General features: G+C 49.5%; 1 protein-coding gene across 1 annotated transcript in view; it reads right to left on the bottom strand.

The window, feature by feature from the left end:
- Positions 1-27,262, bottom strand: part of JPH3 (junctophilin 3) — a 166,614-nt gene that overhangs the window by 12,558 nt on the left and 126,794 nt on the right. The window contains exon 4 of the mRNA XM_089781538.1: positions 8,600-9,519. Within this exon, the coding sequence (XP_089637664.1) occupies positions 8,600-9,519 (920 nt within the window). The remainder of the gene's footprint in view (positions 1-8,599; positions 9,520-27,262) is intronic.

Here is a 27,262-nt window from a genome sequence, read left to right as displayed (position 1 = left end):
CACCCCTGAATCAGACAGATGTGCCAGGGATGACTATGAGAGCCCTTCATCCTGCCTCAGTGTGTGGGGATGGACTAGGCGCCCCCTTGAGGTCCCTCCCAGACTTATGTTGCTGTGCCTCTACAACGTCACTGCTTGTTGTGTGTAGTCACTGTGACATAGTATCCACGGGCCATAAAGGGAGGTGATAGGCAAGCATGGCCCCATCCTGGCTCAGCCCCAAACAAGGGCCGACACAGCCACGTGGCTAAAAGCTGTGTGGTGTAGACAGAGCCTTAAACACCAGTTAGAAAGAGTCTTTGTTGGCACAAGAGGTGGGTGCTTGTTCATTGCAGCGGCAACAGCAAGTTGCTATTTTTATCGGTTGGTTCATATTCTTTGGGACGGGAGGTGACTACGTTTTCCGACGCAAATTCTCCATCCCAAAGTGCAATCCCTTTAAAATATTTTGAAAACCCCTGAAAGAGCCGAGAAAGGAACATTTGTCACCTACGTAGGTTGGGAGGTTCTATTTCTGGGGAGAGCTGCTGGATTCCATCCGCCCCTCTTCCTTCCCCCCTTAAGCATTGACTCATATCACCTTCGTCTCTCAGGTATCCTCCCCCTGGCTCAATACCTGGCCAAGCAGCCTCCACTGGCGCCTGCATCACTTCCAATGTGATGCCTCAACTGAGAGGTGCTAATTACAGGCTGGCTGGCTCCCTTTCACAGGAAGAAAAGGAAAGAAAGAAAGAACGAAAGAAAGGAAGAAAGAAGCTGCCCACTGGAATTTATTTTTCTTTTTGTTTATAATACCCTGCTAGTACAGGCAGTCCCCAGGTTACGTACAAGATAGGGACTGTAGGTTTGTTCTTAAGTTGAATTTGTATGTAAGTCGGAACTGGTACATATTGTAGGGGAAACTCTAGCCAAACATTTCTCCAGAGCTCAGTTTTATTCTCCCACACCTCACTTCCCTCAGTCCTTTATTCTCAAGCTGAGGTGTCTGCTGAGAAAAGCTGCTCTGCGTCTCCCTGGTCTGCTGGAGGGAGTGGGGGGGGGCGCTAGCTTCGCATCTCCCTGGTCTGCTGGGGGGAAGCAGCTAGTGTGGGGTTGCCTCACCCCGTTTGTAAGTAGGGATCCGATGTAAGTCGGATCCATGTAACCCGGGGACTGCCTGTAGTAGAAGTTGAACAGGGACATTTCTGCGGTCCTTAATCAAATACAACTTTCGCAACCTTCACTGAACATCTGGCTCCACTGAGGCCCATGATAGTTGTCCTTGAGTAGTTTGAAATAGGACAGGATTTTAGCACATAACTGAGAATACCAAACCTGTATCTGACAATGTGTGGAGGCGGGGGAAAATGTGTTCAAGGTGAACACAGATTTTTGGTAGCGCAGGGTGTACCCAAAAGTGGACAGGGCTTTAATAACTAACATCTGTGAAAGGAGAATGACAAAGGCCCAAGTACTGGTCCTGTTGAAATCAACAAGTGGTTTGTCATAGATTCCAGTGAGACCAGAATGTGTCCCGCTACGTGCTTCATCATCTAAATGTGATCACACCTGCTACCTTAGAAAAGTCAAATGAATGAAGCGGTTTGGTATAGCTCTGAATTCTTGCCTGAACAAGGACCCACCAGCTCATCATCTTGCCTGGGAGATGCAGTTGCTTGGCCCATTTGTAACTCAAGTTACGTGTTTATTCTCCTCTTCCTCAAAATGGGATGAATTTTGCACTGATGAGTAAAAGGCAGTTGGCATTGTAAAGACTCTCTTCCCTATAACACCCCAAAAGTGACTTCTCTTTTTCAAAGAGTGGCCTAGTGGATACAGAAATCTAAGGACCACACAGGACAGATTTCTGCATCATACAGTTGGTTCCCTCCCCAACCTCACAATATAGCTGCCAGTAGTTGCCCGTCCATTTCCCTATTCCTCTGCTGCCTGTTGATGTGAGTTTGTTCTGGGTGTGCAGGATCACACACTCAGAACAATCAAGAGAATTTTAAAAAAAACCCTTTTTTTAAATGTTTCATATAACTTGAGTTCAGGCTTGAGCACCCCGAAGACTGGCATCCCCTGACTATCCCCGGAAAAACAACAAGGCATCCCATGGCACCGTAGAGATTACCAAAAAATACATAGAGAACATTCTTCTACAAAGGAATTTCACTACCTACAGAGAGGCTGCAGAGCTGGAATTCATTTGCAAATTTGGTAGAGATGTAGCCGTGTTAGTCTGGGGTAGCTGAAGCAAAATGCAGGACAATGTAGCACTTTAAAGACTAACAAGATGGTTTATTAGATGATGAGCTTTCGTGGGCCAGACCCACTTCCTCTGAGGAAGTGGGTCTGGCCCACGAAAGCTCATCATCTAATAAACCATCTTGTTAGTCTTTAAAGTGCTACATTGTCCTGCATTTGCAAATTTGACACTGTGACCTTGGGCTTGAATAGGGACATTAACTGGTTAATGCAATACAAAGCCATTTTCCCCTGCCTTTAATATTTGCATTTCCACATCAAAAGCTATGAATGGGACACATCTAGCCTACTTACTTAGCTTAATTAACACAGCTCCTACAATTGGCAGGTAAATGCCTTTTTGCTGTTATTTATCTCTTGGATTCTGTTATTTCCACTTCAACTCATTTGATGAAGTGGATTTTACCCACAAAAGCTCATGATTATATATATTTGTTCATTTCTAAGATGCCAACAGGACTACTAGCTGTTTCTAAAGTTACATACTAACGGTGACCCCTCTGAGACATTTTAGCCACAGAAAGTACATGCCAAGGCCGTGCCTGTTTCCCAAATTCCTGCCAGTGTTGTTCGGCTCTGGCCTGGAGGGATCACCACTCAGGGAAGGTGCAGCCTCCACAGTACTTCAACTCTTATCACAAGGAGTGGGACTAGAGCCAGGCATGGGAACTGGGAACGGTACGGAACCCACCCTGATCACTTCACATGGGGCAACCTAGAGCTATTGGATGGTCATGACTCGTGGCCATTACAGAGCGGGACTGGATTTGGACCGGCCACCCATAGGAGAGAGGCTGTTGCAACGCCATGTGGCACCTCCCTAAATCGGGACTCTGGTCCGGCAACACAGATGTTCCTGGATGAGAGAGCCCCGGGGCAGGAGGCCCAGCAGCTTAGTGCCCCACACATGGTGACAGCAGGGCAAGGCCGGGACATGGCAGCCCAGCAGGGGAAACCCATCCACGGCTGGGGCAGCAAGGCTGTGACTGCGGCAACCCAGCTAAGGCTGGGGCAGGCCAGCAGCTTGACGGGATCTGTGCGCAGGCCCAACAGCAGAGCTGGTGCTGCTATGGCAACCCAGCTGGGACCAGGTCAGGCCAGCCAAGGCCCCATGTTGCCCAGCAATGGGTCTGGAACCACAGGAGCAGGACCAGGGCTAAGTGCTGCGTAGCTGAGGGGCCCTTCCTTGGTCCAGCAAATCCCTCATCCGGGACTGCTCAAGTCCCAAGGGTGCCTGACCAGGGAGGTCCAACCTGTAGGACCTGATAGTCTGGTCTCATTAGAGGCTTGTGTGGTGCTGGTTTATGGTAGATTATTTTTAAAACAGGTTGTTGTGAACATAAGAACATAAGAACAGCTGAACTGGGTCAGACCAAAGGTCCATCTAGCCCAGTAGCCTGTCTGCCGACAGTGGCCCCAGAGGGGGGGGGACTGAAGACAATGATCAATTTGTTTTGTGCCATCCATCTCCAGCCTCTGACAAACAGAGGCCAGGGACACCATTCCTACCCCTTGGCTAGTAGCCTTTTATGGACCTAACCCCCATGAATTTATCTATCTTCTCTTTAAACTCTCTTATAGTTCTAGCCTTCACAGCCTCCTCTGGCAAGGAGTTCCACAGGTTGACTATGTGCTGTGTGAAGAAGAACTTTTGCTTATTAGTTGTGCAAGGGTGATTCTCAGGGATGCTCCGGGAAGGTCAAAAATAGCCCTGCCCAGCAATGTTCCCACTAATCTTTTCCATCCAGATTTTTTCCAACCATGTGCAGAATAATTTTTTTTAATGTGCACTGAGGCAACCCGAGTAGAAACAAACACCTAGCACTGCTAATCAGCTAGGTGGCATCAGAAGTGATCCTGAGCGGCCGCACAAGCACCCAGCTAACAGCATCCTTTTCTTCCTTTCTCGGAGCCGTCTTTGAGAGGAGAAATGTCTTTTTCAGCAAACAGGTTTGCAAACGGCAGCGCTGGGAAGGGCAGGAAAGTGGGGCCACTGGGCAAGCTGACAGCTGTGTGGGAGCCTGCAGACTTCTGCAGGAGCACAATCTCTCCATCGGGAGGCGCTGCATCGGGGCTCTCTGCCTGCTGGAAATAGGAAGGTATGTCTAAAACTGGCATTTTAGGGGATTCTCTGGAAAGGTTGGATAGACTTAAGCCTGCTTTGGAAAACTGGATGCCTGTCTGGGAAATCCACGGCTGCAATACTTTGCACAGGTTTGGGGTTTCCACTCATGAACCCTATCGTTCTGATGGCACAGAACTAAAAGGTGCTATGTCTCTTTCCAGGCTCTGATACTGATTCACTGTACGATCTCGGACAAGGGGCTTAACTGCTCTGTGCCTTGGTTTTCTCATCTGTAAAATGGAGCTTATCCTACGTGGCTACCTCTAGTCATAGTGAGACGAAACTCATTAAGGTGGGTGAAGTGTTTGGTGGTCCTTGAAGAGGTTACATGCATGCCACATGTTACATGCATGCCACACAATCTTCTTATGCTGGGGGTGGGTGATGTTTTGTGTCCTAGATACAGGGGAGTTGACAGGATTGCTGGGCCCCTCAGCAACGTGGGGGCCCCCAGCTCCCAGAAGGGGTGGGGCGTTGGTGGAAGGGCTCCCCCTCTCCGCTGGCCCTCAGAGCCATCCAGAGCGCAAGACACGGGCCTGTGAGCCATGTGGCGCTCTCACAGCGATTCTAAAGGACCTGAGCTTCCAGCCACTGCTGCTACAAGTTCCGGGCCCTTTACAATCACTGGGCCCCGAGTCAATCACCTCCCCCAGATCAGCAAGCCTGCCTAGGTATACTCATTCGACAAAGCTCTTTCTCCCTTCCTCCCTGTTAATGCAACAAAACTCCTTCTAGAACAAAGAGTCTCCAGCAACATGGGCTATTTACATCCGCATATCCTCTCTCCTTCTGTCTTTCGTTAACTTCAACCCAAACCTTCGCCATCTGTTCCACGCTTGGTTAGGAATGTGAGAAAACCAAGCATGCTGCTTCACAGCTATTGCGCTGCAAAGGACGACGTGCATTCTAATGGCTTGTGTGTGCGTCCTTCCATGCAGGCTGGGCCTGCTTGCTAGTCCGTGAGGTCTGTCTTGTCGTCAGGTTTCTTTAGCTCTGAAGCCAGGATCTGAATGCTGGCTCCCGGTGTGTATCGAAGTCTCCAGCAGGGAGGTTGGGTTCGGTGCCTGCAAACTGCAGAAACTTGTCTAACTCTGGGAGAGTATCTGATGCACTGAGTTTGTGTGCCCAAGTGAGATCACTTGCTAGGCTAGGGCCAACCCCACTAGAAAGGCTGGATTTCTCCTTTAGTTCTTGTGAGGTCACCCTGGGTATTACAGGTAACAGACATGTGGCTTAGCCCAAGCTCCTGCCAACACTTACGGTCAGACAAAAAACCTACAAGCTCCCAGGCTGTGTCTAGACTATACCTCACTGTCGATAGAGCGATGAAGATTATGCACCTCGAAATTGCTAATGAAGCAGGGATTTAAATATCCCGCGCTTCATTAGCATAAACATGGCTGCCACTTTTTTTTTTAAATGGAGATTTTTTGAAAAAAACCCAGCCATCTAGATGAGGAGCTGTCAAAAATAAACCCTTTTCGACAGATCCTGTAAACCTCATTTCTTAAGGAATACAGGATCTGTCGAAAAAGGGTTTATTTTCGACAGATTCGACAGCTCCGTTTCGAAAAAAAGCAGCAGCCATGTTTATGCTAATGAAGCTCGGGATATTTAAATCCCTCCTTCATTAGCAATTTCGACGTGCTTGATTTGCATCCCTCTGTTGACAAGAGGGATGCAGTCTAGACGTACCCCAGTGACTTCCACAGGCTTTGTGGATATTTACTGCTAGTTAGCTCTCACAGATTATGTCTACACTGCAGCACTATTTCAGGATACTGGAGGTGTCCCAAAATAGCTATTCCGTGTCCTCTGAGCACGCCCATTATTTCAAAATCTAACAGGCTCGCTATCCCAACGTCCTTGTAAGCCTCGTTCCATGAGGAGTAAAGGACGTTTCAGAATAGCGATTTATTTTGAATGGCTCAAATTGCGTCTCTTATTTCGAGCTGTGGGTGCAGTGTAGATGCACCCCCATAGGGATCCCAAAGCTTATCAATAATACTTATAGACTTATAGACTCATAGACTTTAAGGTCAGAAGGGACCATTATGATCATCTAGTCTGACCCCCTGCACAGTGCAGGCCACAGAATCTCACCCACCCCTCCTAAAATAATCCTCTCACCTATATCTCAGATACTGAAGCCTTCAAATACTTTGAAGATCCCAAGAGGCAGAGAATCCTCCAGCTGTGATCTGTACCCCATGCTACAGAGGAAGGCGAAAAACCTCCAGGGCCTCTGCCAATCTACCCTGGAGGAAAATTCCTTCCCGACCCCAAATATGGCGATCAGCTAAACCCTGAGCATGTGGGCAAGACTCACCAGCCAGACACCCAGAAAGTTCTCTGTAGTAACTCCTATCATCCCTCCATTGACCTATACTTCTCGCTTCTCTAGCATTAATCTGCTTGTGCAAACAGAACCCAGTTATCTGAACATCTTTGGGAGGGAGGTAAAGATTATTATCGCTCCCCAGCAGTGAAAGGAACTTAAATGTCTTACCGGTGCTGTCCTATCACAACCCAGGTCCCAGCCAGCTCTCTGTTGGCCTTTGCTGCAGCTCAGCCAGTTCTTGACGGAGCTGCACCCCAGGGTGCACCCCACCACCTTACTTCCACCTCTGTCATTCCCATTTGATAGACAGACCCAAGGAACGCAAGTGACTCCTCCTGTCACCCTAAAAATCTGGGTCCCAGGCTGGGTTGGAATTCAGGAATTCCTGCCTCTCAGCCCAATGCTCACGCTAATAACCAACAGCACCCTTCTTACAGTTTCGTACACTATGGGTCAAACCCTGTACCAGGCTCACACTGGGGAGAACAGCTGAATAACTGGGATGCTGACGGACCATAAAGTAATAACCCTACTTGACACGGTGATAGCGCCTTCCATCCAAACATCTTACGAGTATGTTGCAGCCATGAATGAGGTGTGATAGCCCCTCTTTCGTGATGCAGGTTAAGCTTCTGCTTCCCCTGTGGAGCAAAAGGTGGGATGTGGCCCCTTTGTTAAGGATTCATTCCATCCAGTCCAGAAATGCAGCCACCTCTGGGGTGCAACACAATCGCTATTAACCGGGTCAGATCAACACGTCAGTACAGGAAGGGATCTGTGCTTCCGCCAAGTGCGAGTACCAGCGGGACAATTAGGGAGGCAGAAGGTGGACTTACGTCTAGGGCCACCAGGGTTTAATAATATGTCTTCCCTCAGAAGTGCGCTGGGAACGCTGATGATCACAAGCGTTCTGGTCCTCGCCTGCCTCATCTAAGACATGGCACTTCCCCGGCACTGCACTGAGGCACTGGGTACGGTACAGAGCTGGAAGGAAAAACGTCACCCATGCCGTGTCCTGCACCTATAACTTCTCCTAACACGCCACAGACGCCTTTAACTTGCAGGGAAAGTGTTCCCAGTTGCGTCACCGCTACAAAATGGGGCATGGCTCGCCGGATGCAAGTCCTGATGAAAAGAGCTGGGGGGGTCAGAGTGGATCACAAATTAAATATGAGTCAGCAATGCGATGCAGTAGTGAAAAAGGCTGCTATCGTGCTAGGTATATTAATAGGTGGTATTGGTATCCCATGTCGGCAACGGTAACTCCCCTTCTATTCCTAAAGCTCCTGCTCAGCAGGGCCGACGGACACTGTGGGACTCAGGCAAAGGTGTGGGGGGACCCCAGCTCCATGCCCCTGGAAGTGGACCTGCCAGCAAAATAAGCTCTTGCAAGCTGCAAAACCCACCTTTCATTGTACAGGTTGGACCTCCCTGGTCTGGCACCCTCAGGACCTGACTGGTTCCAGATGAGGCATTTTTCTGGACCAGGGAAGTCATGTCTGGCCCTGTTGCTGTGAGCCTGCCACCCCCGCACTGCTCCCCTCACAGGCTTCCCAAATCCCACTCCCCCTGCCCTGCAGCCCAGCTGGGTCACGTGTGCTCCCCGCCCCACACCCTCACCAGCATGCCGGGATTCCCTGATCCATTGGCGGACCAGAGAGTTCTGGTTTAGAGAGCTGCAGCCTGTACTCGATCCCTTGTGTGGAGTGAAAGGGGGAGAAGTCAAGGTACTAAAGGGGGTTGGTTGGGGTGGGGGTCAGTTTTTCTCATGGTGTGAATTTTCTTCCACATCTTTGTAGCACGGCAGTGGCCCTGAATCAGCTCCAGTTCGCCTGGGCATCCGATTTCTCAGTCACCTTCACGACCCACGTTTGTCTACTTACCGTACTGGATTTGAGCTCGTCCCCATTTTCCTCTTCCGACTCTAGTGCAACAGGTAAGGATTTCTGTGGCGGGGAGAAGGTTAAGTCCCACCTTAATAGCCGGGGTTCAGCTTTGTCCCCGAACCTCAGATTCTCCAGTTTCTGCACTGTGGGCTCAGCAGAGGAGGCTGGCCTGAAATTCTCTTTGTTCTGGGACTTAGACCTCAGTCTCTGAACCCCAAATCCCCGGTCTTCCCCACGGTGGTCCTCAGCCAGGCTCCTGCAGGGGCCTGCTTTACTATAATGTCTTTTTTGGGTGTGAATCTCTTGCATATAAGAATCCATCCTCAGGAGGGGTTTCATTTCCATCTCGTAATTGCTTAGCTTCTCCTCCTCCAGCTCGAGCAGCCGGGTGCTCCCTGAGCTGTGGTTGTGGGACCGGTGGTGTGAAGTCCAAGACACCGTGGCCGGGAGCTCTGTCCACCTCTCTCTTTGCTTGTGGTTGGAGGCTGCATGTTTGTGCCTTCCGCTCCGGCCTCTGTAATCTTCGGGGAGGGAGGCAGGCCCCAAGTGTCCGCTGCGCTGGGTTCCGCTTCTGACGCCACATGGCCCACCGGCTTTGTCTTCGCTCCAGCTGTTGGGCCTCAAGTAGTCCCCGCCACGTCCCTCCAGCAACATCTGGATCTCCCCACCCCTCTCTTCGTCCACCGAGATCTGTCTGGAGAAATGGGCGCTCTTGGTCCTGCAGGTGGGGCCCAGTGGCGGGGTGGAGGAGGGGCTGGCGGGGAAGCTTTGCAGGGGGCTGTCATCGGGCGTGAGGTCCGAAGGGGTGGTGCCTTTCCTGTAGAACTCCGGGCTCTCTTGCTGGAGCGGGCTTTCCGTGGAGAGGACCTCGATGTCGTCACTTGAGTTCTGACGCTTCGGCCTCTGGCATTCGAGCCCTTTTAAATGAGAAGAGAAAGAGAGAGAGAAACCGGGTTACTGCTATTCTGGGAGCGCATCACGGGTCAGGACACAGAACCGGACTGCAAGTACCGGAGACCAGAGCCGTCCAGCGAAGCCCCAGGTCAGGACCATGACAACAACCTTCCCCCTGCTCCGAGAACAGAGGCTACTGGTTCCACACCATGCCGGACACTACACGCAGCCTCTGCGGTGCTGCACCGCATGACAAGTGGGAACCTGGTAGAGCAGGGATGGTGCAAATGGGATAAAGTGGCACCCCGTGTGTTCTGCAAGGGCTTGCCTGGTGTGGAGTACGGGGGTGCTGGCTGGGACACCAGCTGATCGGCTAGGCCTGCCGAAACACCTTCTGCCTGGCCTGCTCGCGGCAGACGGGCGTTCTGACAGCACCGATGTTCCCATCTTCCCTTTGAGGCCCTGGCGGCACCTGGCCCATTATGAATTAAGCCTCACAGCCCTGCGTGGGGAAGGGGAGTTCTACCTGGCCAGAGAGACCACAAGTCTCTTTAAGGAGCCCATTGCAAAGCTGAGGCTGGATCCAAGATCTCCCTGTGCTCAAGCCCCATGGTTTGTGCATTTCATCCACAGCACGTGCATAAACTCTCCTTTCTCTTCCCGGCTGCTGCACATCCAGCAGCGGGACTGAAACCCCCAGGCAAGTGGGCTACCCGTCTGACAACACCTTGAGTCTTTGCCTGGGACAGGTCAGGTGAGAGAGGTGCTTGAATCGAAACCCCAGACCCAAGCAGTCAGGAGCTTTGGGAACGTTGGCAGACGGATCCGAACTCGACAGCCGTCCCCTGCCACCTTGCGCCGTGCGAGCAGCAGGGCAGGAGTCCGAGCTGAACTTGACTCTGACGACGGACTAAAGTTGCAGGCTCCTTAGGGCCAAATGTTGGGCTCCTGACTGAAGCAAGACTCGCATTGAGAGCAACTGGGTCCCAGGAATTGGCCCAAAAGGATCAGAGGATATTACATTCTTATAGGCCAAGTGGTATCATGATTAGCATCCTGGGCTTTCAAAGCAATGCAGGCTGCTTAGGAGACTGGAACCTCACGAGGGCAAAATGCCTCCACAATCCAGGAGAATCCCACAGAGTCTCTCTTCTTGGTGAATCTAGTTTCAATTACACTGTTTAACGGGAGTCCTAATGCAGCCCTCTGGCACCCAGACAGTGCACCCTGCAGAGAACTTTTCTGCACAGCACAGGGCACTGTCTGAGCCTGCAGGGGTTGCACGCATCCTCATTGGCCAATCAGCATTGAAATTCCCTCCACGCCAAATTGTCAAGCCCTGCTGTTTTGCTGATGGGAGGCTGTGGTGGCTTTGATGTCAGTGGTCAACTCTTTTTTGGCCAGTTATATTAAACGTACTTTGTACTTACATCTAAGGGGCTCAAAGCGCTTCATAAATTAGTGAAGCCTCATAACTCCGCCGAAGTGCCCGGGTTTTATTATCCCCGCAGAAAAGGGAAATTGAGGCACAGAGATTAAGTGACTTGGCCAAGGTCATGCTGTGAGTCAGTGGCAGAACCAAGAATAGAACCCAGCCGGCCTGCCTCCCCGTCGCTTGCCCTACCAATGTAATTTTGCTGCCTCTGTTGTTTACAGACACACTTGCACTCTGATTGCTCTCAGAGAACCCAACACAATCGCGCTGGACTAGGGATATAAGTGACTAGTCGACTAGTCCCTCAACTAGTTGCTTCCCTCCCCATGCTGCCTCTATCAGAGGCAGCAAGGGGGGAGCAGGAGCTGGTGCTGGGGGGCTCTGCGGGGAGCAGGGAAGGCAGGGTGGTAGCAGGGACCGGACGTGAGCCAGGAATCTGCTGATTCCCAGCTCATGCCCAGTGCCAGACCCTGCGGCTCTGCTTTTTAAATGTATTAAGAGTCTGTCAGTTCTTAATATATTTTAAAGGCTAAAGCACAGCCAGAGGGACCCAGTGCAAGCCAGGACAGCTGATTCCCAGCTCGCGTTGGGTCCTTCCTGCTGCGCTTTAGCCTTTTAAATGTATTAAGAACCAACAGGCTCTTAATACATTTAAAAGTCAGAGCCACAGCGAGCCAGGAGCTAACCCAGCTGCAGCTCCACTGCTTATCGACTAATCGCTAGTCGATGGAAAATCCATCAACTAGTCAATTAGTTGATTAAACTAAATTTAACATCCCTACGCTGGACTGCAAGAATGAAAATGTGACTTTGCCATGCTTGGGCTATGCTGGTGACTGAATGTTCTCATTAAGGATGGTGGGAAAACAAGATAAATTTCACAAGTCAGACTAATTACTAGGCTATGAAAGCAGCATTTTTATTAATCCCTTTAATACCACTGAGTCCAACGAGGCAGGGAAAGCCAAAGGTTCTTAAGTCTTGTTTTATACACCAAAGGCATATTTGTTCCCAGCTAACGCCATGCTAAGTTACGTGAAAGATTTGATAAATATACGAACTGCCTTACGCCCCTCAAATGCACCTAATTGAAATTGCTATGGCTAGACGAGAAATGAGTCTCAGAAAGGAAGAACTCATTTTTTCTTGCCAGGGTTTAAAAATAAACGCTATGAAATGCCTACTTTAATCTCTGCCTGATGCTGCTGGATAATTTGCTTTATCTTGTTCCTCAAGCACTCGAGAGAGACTCTGGCTCAAGAAGGCAAGTCGGGAAAGAAATTACAGTGAAGAAATAGCAGAGGTCTGTTTGCTGTCTCTGAAGCAGCATGGGACCACAAGGTATCCCCAGATCAAAGCAGGATCCCTGAAAGATGTCTCCTAGCAGAGGTCACTTCCACAGCAGACTCTAGGCCGGGCTATGTCTACACTGGTGGCTCCTTGCACAAGAACTTGTGCAAGGCGTCCTACGCAAGAACACGTCCACACTGCCATGCGTGAGATGTGCTTTTGCGCAAGAGCACCCATGGCAGTGTGGATGCGCGGCAGGGATTCTTGCGCAATAAAACTCTATAGCTAAAATAGCTTTCTTGCACAAGAGAGCGTCCACACTTGTGCTTCTTGCACAAAAGCTACGCTCTTTTCTTACAAGTGGAAGCTGTCTTGGCAAAAGCTCTTGCACAAGAGAGCTTATACTTGTAAGAAAAGTGCGTAGCTCTTGCGCAAGCTGCCGTCTCTTACCACGCCATACTGTACATCTTCTTGCGCAGGAGTGGGTGGGCAGTGTAGATGCACTGCAGATTATTGCGCAAGAACAGGTGTTCTTGCGCAAGAAGCCGCAAGTGTAGACATAGCCTAGTAGCCAGGTTCCTGGGAATAAGAACCTGAGCCTGTAAATCCGATGCAGTGACGTTCACATTTCATTGTCATTTTGCCTTAATAAAAAGTTTAAAAAACAATGAGACATGCAAGTGGGAGTTCACCCTAACCAAAGGAAGGCACTCAGATTTTGTAGCCGAGACTTGGCCAAAGCATCAAGTGGTCCCATACACAACTCAAAGCAAACAGTCTGTGAGTCCATAGTTCCTATTTTAACACAGGTCTGGATTCACAGCACACCCAGATCTAAATCTTGATTTCTTTGCTTAGATTTTTTTAAACAGATATTGCAATTGCTCCTAGTCCTGATCTACACTAGGGAGTTATTTTGAAATACCCCGCCCCCCCTTAGGAGCAATGGTCTCAAGTTACAGTGGGAGAGGTCTAGGTTGGATATTAGGAAAAACTAGGAGGGTGGTGAAGCACTGGGATGGGTTCCCTAGGGAGGGGGTGGAATCTCCATCTCTACAGGTTTTTAAGTCTCGGCTTGACAAAGCCCCGGCGGGGTTGGTCCTGCCTTGGGCAGGGGGCTGGACTGGATGACCTTCTGAGGTCTCTTCCAGCTCTATGATTCTATTTCAAAATAGCAAGCAGAGCGTTTGTAATCACCATGCAGATTTGAACCTGAGACCCCTGGAACTTAGCATCGGAACCTCTACAGCTTGAACTATAAAGCCAGCTGCTTCTCAGTTTATGCTGTAGAGCTCCTTTGTTCTTCTCTCACGCTGTACGTGGTCTAAGTGCCTCTACTTAGGACAATGAACCACACTAGGGCTATGTCTACACTGACAGGATCTTGCGAAAGAACATCTAGTGCAAGACAAGAACCCTTGTGCAAGAACACATCCACACTGCCATGTGCTTTTGTGCAAGAGCATCCATGGCAGTGTGGACGCTCTCTTGTGCAAGAAAGCTCTGATGGCCATTTTAGCCATAGGGCTTTCTTGCACAAGAAGCCCCTGCTGGATGTCCACACTGCCCTCTTGCACAAGAGCTCTTGCACAAGAGAGCTCACACTTGTTAGAAAAGAGCGTAGCTCTTGTGCAAGAAGCCCTCTCTTACCACACTTTACTGTAACTCTTCTTGCGCAAGAGCGGGTGGGCAGTGTGGATGCTCTGTGGAAGAACAGCCATTCTTGCGCAAGATCCCGCCAGTGTAAACATAGCCTAGGGATGCGCCTACACCTTAGGGCTTAACTCGAAATAAGCAATGCAAATTGAGCTACGTCAATTGCGTAGCTTATTTCGAAATAGCTTATTTTGAAATAGGGAGCGTCTACACAGCACTCATTTCGAAATAGAGCCCTCTTCCTCTGACTTCTCTCGCTCCTCGTACATAGGGGCTGTGTCTACACTGGGCCACTTATTCCGGAAAATCAGCCGCTTTTCCGGAATAAGCTGCGAGCTGTCTACACTGGCCCTTGAATTTCCGGAAAAGCAACGATGCTCTACTGTACAAAATCAGCCGCTATTCCAGAAAAACTATTCTGCTCCCGCTCGGGCATAAGTCCTTATTCCGGAACACTGTTCCGGAAAAGGGCCAGTGTAGACAGCCCAGTAGTCTTTTCCGGAAAAAAGCCCCGATTGCGAAAATGGCGACCGGGGCTCTTTTCCGGAAAAGCGCGTCTACATTGGCCACAGACGCTTTTCCGGAAAAAGGGCTTTTCTGGAAAAGCAGCCTGCCAATGTAGACGCTCCTTTTCTGGAAAAACTGAAAACGGAATAGTATTCCGTTTTAAGCAGTTCCAGAAATTCATGCCAGTGTAGACACAGCCGAGGGTTACAGGAGTTGGAGTAAGAAGTCCTCCAGCTTGACAGTATTTTGACACTATTTAGAAATAATTGCCTGCTATGTAGACGAGGACTAAGTTATTTTGGAATAGCACTAGTTATTTCAAAACAGTGTTGCAGTGTAGATGTACCGTAGGTGTGGGGTTATATGGCCATTCCACCAAGCCTGTTTTTTCAAAATAACAGGCTGGTTGTTTTGAAATCTGTACACCTGCTTTCCTTGGGGAATAACGCTTATTTCAAAATAGTTCTTTCGGGAGTTAGTACTTCAAAGTTAGTTATTTCGAAATATTTCCTAGAGTAAACATCCCCTAGAGGTCTCAACTGTGACTAGTGCTTGGTGCGGTACCAACACACAATCAGAGACCATCCCTACTTCATAGAGCTTGTGATCCCAACAGACAAGACAAAGGAAGGATCATTAGTTGGGCTGCTAAAAAAAATGTCTGTTGAAATCAATTTTCACTGATAACCTGGGTTTTCAATTCAATGCTTCCTTTCGTGAAGAGTCTATTTGCCACAGAAAATTGTTTTCTGTTGAAAAATACTGGCTGAAAACAACTATTTCAGCTGAAAATGAGAGCAGAAGTGCCTCATGGTTTGCCATTTGCTCTATTTGTCATTGTTCTGCGGGCTAGGATCTCCCGCTAGACTACATCTTCCATAATGGACCAGGAACAGGGATTCCATAGTTTCCTTTGGTGAAGGGGGGGGACCATGGTGCATTATGGGAGATATAACCCAGCTGGGGATTCCAGCCCTCAGAAGGGAATGGGGACAAGAAGGCTGAATTACAATTCCCATTCCCTGAAATAGTTTGGTTTAAAGAATTTTCGTTGAAAGCAGCCAACTCCCATTTGACAGATGGGAAAACTGAGGCACCAACCGATTTAAATGGCCACACAAGAAAGCCATGCCAGAACCAAGAACTGGCTCCAGGTCTCATGAGTCCTAGTCCAAGATATTATCCTGCCTTCTTACTCTCGGTCTCATGAGAATTTGCTTGAGTTAAAACTGAGTGGGGAACGGAGGGTTGGCCCCTTATGCAGTGAGAGTGAGGAGGTCTCATATAAGGATCTCTTCAGATTGCTGTTAGGAACATCGGCACTGTCAGACTGGATGAGACCTAAGGTCCATCTACTTCAGGATCCGGTTTCAGAGGTGGGCCAACACCAGATGCTTCAGAAGGTATCAAAACCCTGCAGTAGCAGATAGGTCTCATCCTGGTCTCTCTCAGTTAGACATTGGTTTAAGCCCTGAAGAAGGAGATTTACTATTCCTCCCAGAATTTTTGTTTATTAAGTATTCTGACTCTGGATATTCCTCTTATCTGTATTAATGTCCAGTCCCTTTTTGAATCTCGCTAAGTTCTTGGCCTCAACAATTTGCTGTTCAGTGACAAAGTATTTCCTTGTATTGGTTTTGCATTCGCCATTTTTTAATTTAGTTGCATCTCCCTTTGTCAGCCTCCAAAGGGTGCAGCTGCCAAGGAGAGTCAGCCTGGGCATCGCACCAAGTTGCATTTAACAGGGGTGCATCTACAGCATTGAAACGTGGGTTTCCTTCACATCAAGGACACAGGCCAGTCTGGGTGTGTGGAATGAGCTTTGCCCCTAAGCCCTTTTCTCGCCCTGACTACACCCTAAAGTCCCCTCCCCCATTAAGGTGGTTCTTGAACATCCTTTTCTAGAGAAAACTTAACACAAGAGGCAAGAGTTCCAAAAGAGCCCAGAATCCAGCAGCTCAGTGAGGCGATGCCTACACGGGCGGGATTTTTTGGCAGAAGATATGTAAATCACACGCTCATTTGCATATCGGCCACCGATCCTTTCTGCGGAAGAGGTTTTGCCGATAAAAAGCCCCGTGTAGATGGGGCCATTTGTCAGAAAAAACCCTTTTTCGCAAAATCCCTTATTCCTCAAGAAATGAGGTCTACAGGATCTTGCGAAAAAGGGTTTTTTTCCGACAAATGGTCCCGTCTACACGGGGCTTTTTAACGGCAAAACCTCTTCCGAAAAAAGGATCAGCAGAAGATATGCAAATGAGTGCACGATTTGCATATCCTCTGAAGGGGGGGGGGAAGGAAGGGGAGTGATAGTGCAGACATAACCTGGGGGATGGGATTCCCCAGTGTTCTCAAAGGGGAGTGAGGGAACAGGGAATGCCTCGATGTTCGATGGGTGGGGAGTGTTGGAAATGCGAATTCCCCCATTTTTCTCAGTGAGAGCTGCTGAGTGCTAAACACCTTTCAAGGCCAGGTGATTGGCGTGGCAGAGAGAAGTAATCTTGGGCGTAAACCATGTTCTCCATATTGCACTCCAAGCCGCCTGGTTATCTGCACCTTTTGTGGGAGGGTGAGGTGGACTTGAAATTTCTTTGTGTAGTCTGAGGCCCATTCAGAAATCCATGCCTGCTGTATTGGGGTAAATGGTGACTTTTACCTGTTACCAGAGGCCCTCTGCTGGAAGCCTCGTGGCCTTGCATCACCCTGCCCTGAGACAGAGTAGTGGAAAAGTCCTCCAAGCAGCCCAGAATGGCTACAGAGAAGCAACCAATTGGATGGGCTGCTGAAGCAACCCATTAGGGGCCAGAAGAGCCATATGAAAGTCAAGCAGCAGAGGAGTGAGTGCAGTTCCTGTCTGGAGCTTAAAGTGGAAGGACTAGGTGCCTGGCTGAATGAGCAGTAGGGCTGTATGCAGGTCAGCGTGAGCAGGCTGAGCTTGGGGAACTGAGCCTGGAACCTGGCCCCCAGGAGAAGGCACTGAGATGGCTTAGCTGGTCTGGTGGCAGACTGGGGCCAGGGAGGACAGCTGAAAGGACTCCCGCTGCAGGAACTGAGATGAGCGTGGATTGGGCTGTCGAAGAAGGCAGGATCTCTGGGAAAATGCCTTAGAGCTATGTTAGAACTGCCTTTCCAGGGCCATGGAAAGAACCAAGACCGTATACCCTGGATGGGGGCACACTGAAAGCAGCACAGCCGGAAGGCTGAGTCCCTGAAGACTGGCTCAAAAGGGCTGTGATCACTAGCACTATCAGCCAGGGAAGGGGCATTTGCGAGATGCAGGTGGGGACCTCGTTACATGCCCGTATATGACTTACTGGATGTTGTATGTGATACGACTGCAGCCAGAGAGATCTTTGTGCCAAATATTGACTCAGCAATCTCATCCTGCTGACTCCTTCCTATGGAGCAGAACCCTGATACTACCGCAGATCTCTGGCTAGAATAAAGCACTGCCAATCACAAGGGCTACTTACATCCGCATATCCACTCCCTTGCGTTGGCTTCACCCTGAACTTTCACTCTCTGCTTCAGACTCCGCTATGAGGCTATGTCTACACTGGTGGCTTCTTGCACAAGAACATCTTGTGCAAGGGTTCTTGTGCAAGAAGTCTTGCACAACAAAACTGCCATGTGCGAGATGTGCTTTTGCGCAAGAGCACCCATGGCAGTATGGACACTCTCTTGTACAAGAAAGCGCTCGTGGCCATTTTAGCCATAGGGCTTTCTTGCGCAAGAGCAAGAAACCCCTGCCAAATGTCCACACTGCCCTCTTGCGCGAGAGCTCCTGAGCAAGAGGGCTTCCACCTGTTAAAAAAGAGCATAGCTCTTGCGCAAGACGCCCTCTCTTACCATGCCGTACTGTAAATCTTCTTGTGCAAGAGCCAGTGGGCAGTGTGGACACTTTCCAGAAGAATGGCTATTCTTGTGCAATAACCCGCCAGCGTAGACATAGCCTGAATGTGAGAGAACCCAAATGTACTCTGGCATCTCCAAATCTGGAGCCCAGTCCTGGACATTTTTACTCTGGGGATAGTGCTATTGACTCCATTGGCCTTATTCGTGCGAGAAAGGCTTTGCCAGGTTAGGTGATGGCCAGAGGAGAAAGGAAGCGGGTGCGCTGTGGCGCGCAGCTCCGGCAAGAGCTGGCAGGGACCCAAGTTGCGACTGGACAGTACCTGTAAGAAATGTAAGTTCCTTTCACCCCCTGGTAATGGCCTTAAAGGATGGCACACCCATGAAAAAATGACGCCAGACATGCTTATGAAGCAACCCGTCTTATAAGAGCTCCTTAAAATACCTTTTACTGTATTGAGTATAATTCTGCTGCTCCTTTTTTAGCTCATTTAAGCCACTGTTCTTTCTCAGTCCCTTGATGAATGGTTTAAGACAGGTCTCATTTCTCCACATGATATTTAGCCCTTACGCAATATACAGCATGCCAGACAGATGCACTTTGAGTCAATATTAACCCACCACCCGGGGAAAAAGCATTCAGTTCTCTGAAATACAGGCGTTGCCTTTAAAAGGAACTTGACAGCAGCACAGGGCAATCTTGCCTGCTCGCAGCCTCCAAGAATCTTCAACGATTATGACAAGCTAAAATTAGCATGGTAGCATGTGGTATTCCTGGAAGAACCACAGCAAAATTGCAAAAGAGAACACACCGCATTCATGTCTGGATTTCAACATGCTAGCCGAGCTGAAATGGCTGTTGTTGATACCCAAAGCCATGGAGCAAAGCTCTGAAACGTACCAGGGACACTTTGGCTGTGTCTAGACTGGCAAGTTTTTCCGCAAAATCATCTGCTTTTGCAGAAAAACTTGCCAGCTGTCTACACTGGCCGCTTGAATTTCTGCAAAAGCACTGACGAGCTCATGTAAGATTGTCAGGGCTTTTGCGGGAATACTATGCTGCTCCCATTTGGGCAAAAGTATTTTTCCGAAAGACTTTTGCGCAAAAGGGCCAGTGTAGACAGCAGAGATTTCTTTTCCACAAAAAATTCAAGAGCTTCCCCCAGACCCAACAGTTTCCTCCTTTTGGCCTCAATCAAGCCCCTCACCCGTGCTCACACGCTCCCCTCTCGTGGCAACTGCCCCGTTCTCGGCTCTGGGTTTTGAATGACCCGGAGGAGGCTGCTGATCATCCCCCTGTGTGTCATTCACTGTGTCCCCCCTCTGCATTGACTCTCCCCAGTGGCTCCCCCTTCCTCCCCCCGTGTCTTGCTCAGGTTTGTTGCCCTCACTCTGTGCTTCCCCCCCCCCCCCCCCCCCCCCCCCCCCCCCCCCCCCCCCCCCCCCCAATTTGTCTGCTCTTGTGACTCATCGAGTTGCCCCTGCCCGGCCTCTCCCGGCCCTGCTCTGCTTCACCCACAAGCATCTTGGCACCTTCTTACCATGCCCTAAAACGTTGGATACCCTCCCCCAATGGCTCCGTCCAAACCCCTTCCCAGACCCACATCCCCTGTGAGGGCGGCAGCTACGCAGGGGACTAAGTGATGTCATTTCCAGCACCTTGATTTCTCTCCCCTCCCCCTTCTCCTGTGTGTGTCACACACCTGTTGCACTCAGAGTGGCCTGTGAGCTCTCCGGGGCAGGGCCCACATTCTCCTCTGTGCCTAGGCAGAACTCTTCACTTCAAGGGCCTGATCTTCTTGCATGCTAGCTCTCCTCCACAACCTATACAGCACCCCCATGAGACAACAGCAGCCTGCCAGTCTTCCAGCCACTCACCAGCTGGGCACCTTTGCTGCAATTCCCCCTCAACCAACTGCTACAGCCTGCCCCCACATTACACCCCTATGCTGTGACCCCACATTGCTAGAGGTGCCTGAAAAAAAGCATGGTATGGCTCCGATGTTGGTTTTATTGATAGTGGTTTTGGACTCTTAAGAGGCAATAGAGAGAAAATATAGAAAGAGAAAAATCAGACACGGTTAACCTGTGGAACTCCTTGCCAGAGGATGTTGTGAAGGCCAGGACTTTAACAGAGTTCAAAAATAACTAGATACATTCATGGAGGTCAGGTCCATCAATGGCTATGAGCCAGGATGGGTAGGGGTGGTGTCCCTAGCCTCTGTTCTCTAGAAGTTGGGAATGGCTGCAAGGAGATGGAACACTTGATATTTCCCTGTTCTGTTCACTCCCTTTGGGGCATCTGGCATTGGCCACTGTCGGAAGACAGGACACTGGGCTAGACGGACCTTTGGTCCGACCCAGTGTGGCTGGTCTTATGCTAGGCCAGCTGTAGAAAGGGAGGGAAGTCTTTGAAAGATACTTTTTATACAAAACAAAATATAATATCACGTTTCTGTAGCATCTTTCACCCTATAGGATCCCAAATTGAGGGGTCACTACGTCACTGGAATGCAGCCACCTCTGAGGTAGAACGTGGCAGCTGTTTCGTGGTGCTGTTAAGGAACAGATTACACAAACATCTGGAGACCACAGGCGGCGTAGAATGCCAGGTCCCTCTGGAAGTGCAGGGGGACTCTGAGGGAGGCAGACTGTAATGTAAGTTAGGAGGCGGCCAGGGCATTGCCTGCTTTCACAAAAAGGCCAGTGGGCTTTTTAAGGGACCTTCTATTGTACTTCCTCCCCAGTTTTATGGGGCTCTAGCACATCTCCTGCAGCACCTGGCTTTCTCCGGAGGACTCTCATCCAATGCCTGACCTTGCTCCGCTTGTGCATGCTGAGAAGTTCATACCCTGAGGTTACAGGGCTGCAGACAGGAGAGGTAGCCAGACAGAGAATCACACTCCTGGCTTTTATCTGCCTGAACTGTTCAGCAGGCACGTCCAGGTTTCATGCCCCATCTTGGTTTGGGGGAGTTGTTTCTGAATGCGTTCTAAGTGGAAATGCACATGCACACGCACAACCCACCCAGACACCAACAGCAGACACACACACCCCAGCACGAATCCAACCCTGCTGAGAAACTAATAAAAAATGGATTGCCTCAAAAGTCTTTTTCCAAGAGGCAATGAGAAAAAGGAAATGTCTCGTGGCAATAGGAGATGAAGATACTGACTATCTCAGGGTTGAAAAAAGCCCGCTGGGAGTGGGAAGACCTGTTAAAAAGCTCAACTCTCTGATATCCAAATTGCAATTCGGAGAGGAAGTGATAACCCGGAGGGCTATTTCAGTCAGATCCACATTTATCTGCAAAACCAACATGGTCCTTGTACTGAGTTTTCTTGCTTATGTTTGAAATGGTTCTGACTAGCAAAGGGAAATACACCAGGCATGAGTGGGTATGTGCCTGGCCTGTAACCCCAGCACGTAGGACTGGAACGGACCTCCTAGGTCCGCCAATCCTGGCCCTGCGATCTCAGACACCCCCTCCTATAATCCCACTCACAGAAACATTAAGCTCCATCTTAAAACTAGTTTGGCTGTTTGCCCCCACTTCTGTTGGAAGGATGTTCCAGAACCTCACTCCTCTGGATCCAGAACCTCATAGACTCATAGAATTCTAGGTCAGAAGGGACCATTATGATCATCTTACTCCTGGACTAAAACCAAACTCATTTTGATTTAGGACAGTTGAGATTTAGAGCCGGCTTTCCAACCCCACCTCCCACACTCAGGGGCATTCATATCTGAGCTCATCCCAGACATAGAATCATAGAATCACAGGACTGGAAGGGACCTCGAGAGGTCATCGAGTCCAGCCCACCGCCCTCAAGGCAGGACCAAGCTCCACCTACACAATCCCTGACAGATGTCTATCTAACCTGTTCTTAAATATCTCCAGAAAGGGAGATTCCACCACCTCCCTTGGCAATTTATTCCAATATTTGACAACCCTGACAGTTAGGAATTTTTTCCTAATGTCTAATCTAAACCTCCCCTGCTGCACTTTAAGCCCATTACTCCTTGTCCTGTCCTCAGAAACCAAGAGGAACAAATTTTCTCCTTCCTCCTTGTGACACCCTTTTAGATATTTGAAAACCCTCAAGGCAGGACCACATGCAGACTGGCACCCATAATTAAGGTCTTGGGGGCTATTTCATGCTCCTCTTTTGCCATTTGGAAGTGCAGGGTAATGTACAGATTGGATACATGGAGATGGGACCTGATGTAAAGGATGCTGGTCTGACCTCTTGTAAACCTGGGGTCGCGGGGGAGGTTCATGGACAGCTAGAGGGGGAAATGGTCAGAATGGTTCAGACAGACACAGGCGCTGTCAGAACCAAGAACAAACGATCTAACGCCTGCTGTCCTTAGGTGAAGCGCAAACGCAGAATGCCAGCCCCATCCTACAAATGGGCCAAGCGCTGCTCAGCAAATCTGGTGGACGAACCATTTCCGGTGGGGGGGGGGGGGAAGGGTTGTTTTGTGGCCACGCGGAAAGAGAGCTGTCGAACTGCAAAGGCGGCGACAGCGAGGGGGCTCTCAGAGGAGCCCTCTTGGGGGCGGGGGAGGGATTCTCACACCTCGAGGGTCAGATCCCCTGAACTGCCGCATCCCCTCTGTGCCATTCTGGTGGCCCAAAAGGGGCCAGAAAGTGTCCGCATAACTCCAGCCGGGAAGTCCCTCCCCCAGCGTAGCTGGGTCCAATGCCAGCTTTTCTGAGGTTCCTGGTTAAGGCCTTAGTTGGATGGCCAAGTCACTGTGGGGAAACTGAGGCAGGGGTGCTGCTGGGCTTGGGAAGGAGGCAGAGGAAGGACGTGGCTTGAGTGCACTGTACGTCAGCAATTCCCAGCTAGCAGATGGCTCCCAGGGGCTAAGGCCAGCTAGCATATGTTACAGCTGGCCCTCTGGGCCATGGGAGGCATAGAACAGCCCAAAGTTTAGGGAGCTTCAACTGGCCCCCTTGTGGTCTCCTTTCCTCTGTGCTGTCTCCAGTGGAAACTAGGCAAAGCCGACCGTCACCCCTACCCCTCCAACGCCCGCTGAATACTCCGTGCTGCCCAAGAGTACAGGAGACGTGGTACACACGTTCCCAGGTTCTTTTCACCCCCTTCTTTTCCCAGTTCCAGACTAATCTACTCGGATGCGACACTCCAATAGTCTCCCTGCTGGTACCCCCAAGCCAACCCAGGTATCTCCCTGGAATATGGGAGTCGCACACAGTGGCAGGGTAAGGCCAGAGACTTTTTTTTTAATTGCACGGTAGAGATTTATGAAGTTTTCAATCTACATTCTTGTTGTATAACCCCTGGGGTCTGGAAACAACCTGAACCTCCTGGACAGGTGAATGAAGAAAGGAAGATGGAGCACAAAGTGGGACTATTTAACACAGGGGTGAGGAACCTTATCTAGCCCCTGACTTGCCTGGATCCAGCCCTGAAGACTTGGGGCTCTCCCCTAGCACTGGGGAGCCCACACTGATGCGCCTGCCCCCTCGCCATCCCCGTGAGACTGGAGCGTACAAAATCTACTAGCCTAGGCCCCCCAACGCGCTGGTGTACAAGGGGAATGTGGAGAATGTTTTTCTCCTTCTCCGTCAGGGGCCGCCTCAGAGAGCAGTTTGGGGGTTTTTTGGTTTTGTTTTTTCTTCTCACTCGTGTACGGTCCCTGACTGACTTGTCTGTGGGTCAGCGTCCCCCGACCCAAAAAAGTTTCCATGCCGCTAGTTTAACAGTAGGTGCCTGGAGCTCTCTCTGTATTTCTCTCGATCCTGTATGGGGTACTGAGTGAAAACGATGACAGAGTTTTTAAATCCTCCATTCGAATTCAGGAGAGAATTACATCCCCGTCTAACAGATGGCCAGCCCCTCTGAGGTCAGTCAGCCCTGTGCAATTAGCCCTGCCCTGCTACACCTGCCAGGGTGGGACTTTGGAGGATGCCCAGCAGTGGCTAGCTGGCTAAAGAGAGGAGCAGATGGTTGTAAGGAGTTAGTGGAGAGCACAAGTCAGGCAGAGAGAGGACTCTGGGTAGGACCCCGAGAGTGGCTCGGGGAGGATGAAAACGGAAGGGTGTAAGCTGCGTTCAAAGTGGAGTGTTTGAATTAGAGAAGAGAAGACAGTCCCCTGGGGAAGAGAGGCTGGGCCTTGCTGGAGACTGGGGCAAAGAGTTTGTGTTTTCTTTTTGGAATTGGGTATCCTGGAAGGGGTGGACTTTTGTTAAGGCCTTAGTGGATGTCCAAGTCACTGTGGGGAAACTGAGGCAGGGATGCTCCAGGGCCAACCTAGGCATGGGGGAAAAATGACTCTGGAGGTGGTGACTCTGTTGCACCCTGCCAAATAGGGTGGCTATGGTTAATACAGCAAATCCCCAACTTACAAACAGGTGGTGTTCCAAAAATTTGTTTGTAAGTCAGTTGTTTGGAACTCTGAATGCATTTTTCCATTGAAACAGCATTATTAATGGTAGTCATGTTCCCAAGCTAGCCAACAAAAACCTATCATGTAGCTGAGATGTACCCTAAATTTTAGAGAGTTTGTCTGTCTGTTTGATCAACGGAAAGAACTAGGACCACCAAATTCAGTATACAGGTTTCTCTTATTACTTAAAGCAACGTACAGGTTTGATTGTGCCAGGAAAACGGGATGTGCCTGGAATAGGATCGTTCTCCGAAAACCAAAAAGAAAAGAAAGTGGATTACCAGATCAAGAACTGGTCTCAAAATGGACATAACTGAGTGAATGCTGAAAGAGACTGAACCAAGATGAGCCAGAAAAATAGGATGAACCTGGAATAAGTTTGCTTCTCAGTAACCCTTACAGAAGAGAGATTAAATGGAGAAATGTGGAGCAGTGCTCTGTTTCAGCCCAGCTAAATCAATCCTTAAGGTTTGAAAGCTAGAAGAAAATGTTATTGGAAACCCAATTGACTATAGCCTTCTTTTATTAAACCATAACAAATGATAAGTGTTTATAGGGAAGAAGAAAAAAGACAGGTGATGGAGTTCCCATTTTAAAAAATTTACTTAAAAAAGGAAAAACTTTAACATCCCTTTTTTTAAAAGAAACCTAAAATAAAAATTAACGTCATAAAAATAACACCGTCTTTGAAAAATACAATAATTTACAATAAAGCATGCACATTTTCCTTTTATTAAAAAACAAAACCAAAAACTTGAGTTAAGGACCCAAGCAACGCTGGGTAAATCTGCTAGTACTGTATGTTTGCAATCAAAAATAGTAGAAATAGTTTTTATTCAATCTTGAATGTTGGTGCTTGAGAAAAGGCCGGTTTAATTAGAGGAGGATGAGGAGGCAGGTGGAGATTGTGAAGGGGACTTCTGGGCATCCCCTGGCTGACACCTCCGCCCATGGGCTCTGTACTGGCCTCCACTTCTCCCCTCCCACCTCCAGGCTGCACCTAAGCCCCACTCACCAGGATGGGGTGAGCAGTGTGACCGTGGGCTGGAGGAGCACGGACTCAGGAAGAGCCAGGGGCAGCCGTGCAGCCAGTGTCTGGAGAGAAGCGCTAGTTTCCCCTTCAAAACCAGAAGGGAAGTTCTCCGGAGTCCTCCAGTCAGCCCTTACACCACTCGCTGCAACCTGCGCCTCTTGCCTGCTCCTCCGAGGCTGCAGGTGAGCTCGTTTGTTTGTGCACATGTACGTACGGCGGCTGTTTGTAACTCGGGGAGTGCCTGTACCTCTACAAAAGGAACACAGCTAATCGGATCACTCAAAAACACAAAACAAGTCACGATCAGATTCCCCCTGGCAGCTTTTGTGGGTTTGCAGCCACATTGGCCTGCTTGTAAAAAAATCTCCCTTATTGCTGTGTGTAGGGTTGCCAGATGGTTTCAACAAAAATACTGGACACACTTGACATTACATCTCAATCTACATTACATCTCATTTAGAAAATACCAGACATTTATATTTTCTCATTAATATTTTCTCAATTTGTTTCCCGGACAGAAAGCTCAAATACTGGACTGTCCTGTTCAAAACCAGACACCTGGCAACCCTAGCTGTGTGAAAGACCTACTGAAAACATAGGGAGCTAGCAGAGCGATTCCAGAAACATGCTACGTACACACACAGTGTGGCCACATTAAAAATACAGAAAACATTTTCTCTAATTTCTTTTGGCTATGGTTATTTTAGAGTAGGGTGGGCAATAACACAGCGGCAGTTCACCAGGGTTAGCGCTGGTAGGCCACTGTTGGTGTATTTACCTGCCCGGCCACAGGTACCCATGATTGGAGCTCCCATTGGATGTGGATTGTCATTCCCAGCCAATAGGAGCAGAGGGAAGTGGCACGGACTTCCTGCAGCTCCCATTGGCCGGGAATAGAGACCTGCAGCCAATGGCAGCTGTATTAGCTGGTACCTGCAGCCATGCAGGTAAATACAGCGATAGAGACCAACCAGGAGCAAACCCTGGCGGTTCCGATCTGGCCCATGGACTGGAATTTGCCAACTCCAGTTGTAGGGCTTAGTGTTAAGAAGAGCAAGTGAGGAAAAAAAATTTGAGCAGCACTGTGATTTAAGTGGGCGGTGCCCCTTTAAATTCAATTGGACCTCTATAGAAATGACTCTGGAGGCCTAACGTCCTATCTACATTTCTATGGAATTTTCCACACGGAGTGCATTAAACTAATGCTTAGCCCCAAAGCAACGGAGAACTCTCAAATGTGGGCCCCTTAATGGTTGCGGCGATAGAGCCCTTTGGTTATGTAACATTTCCATTGTCACCCTGCTCTCAACCAGAGGGCATCGTGCCTGTGAATGGATTTCCGTCATCAGCCGGAGAAGTCTCTGGGGTCGAGCCTAGTCCGTCTCCCGGCTGTACGAGGACTTTCCCAACTCTTCTCTGAAATGTTTTATGTCCCGGTCTCACAGACTGACACGTATCAGCAAAGAGAAGGGCTCCCCTGATGTAGCCAAACACCATGGGTGGTGAGTTATATGGGCCTGTGGGGCCCGGGCACAAGGAATATTTCTGGGGTCAAAATTTGGGGCCACCCCATCAT

The sequence above is a fragment of the Pelodiscus sinensis genome, chromosome 12 (genome assembly GCF_052426305.1).
Source record: "Pelodiscus sinensis isolate ZL-2025 chromosome 12, ASM5242630v1, whole genome shotgun sequence".
NCBI lineage: Eukaryota > Metazoa > Chordata > Testudines > Trionychidae > Pelodiscus > Pelodiscus sinensis.
This window is presented reverse-complemented; position numbering and strand designations above follow the sequence as displayed.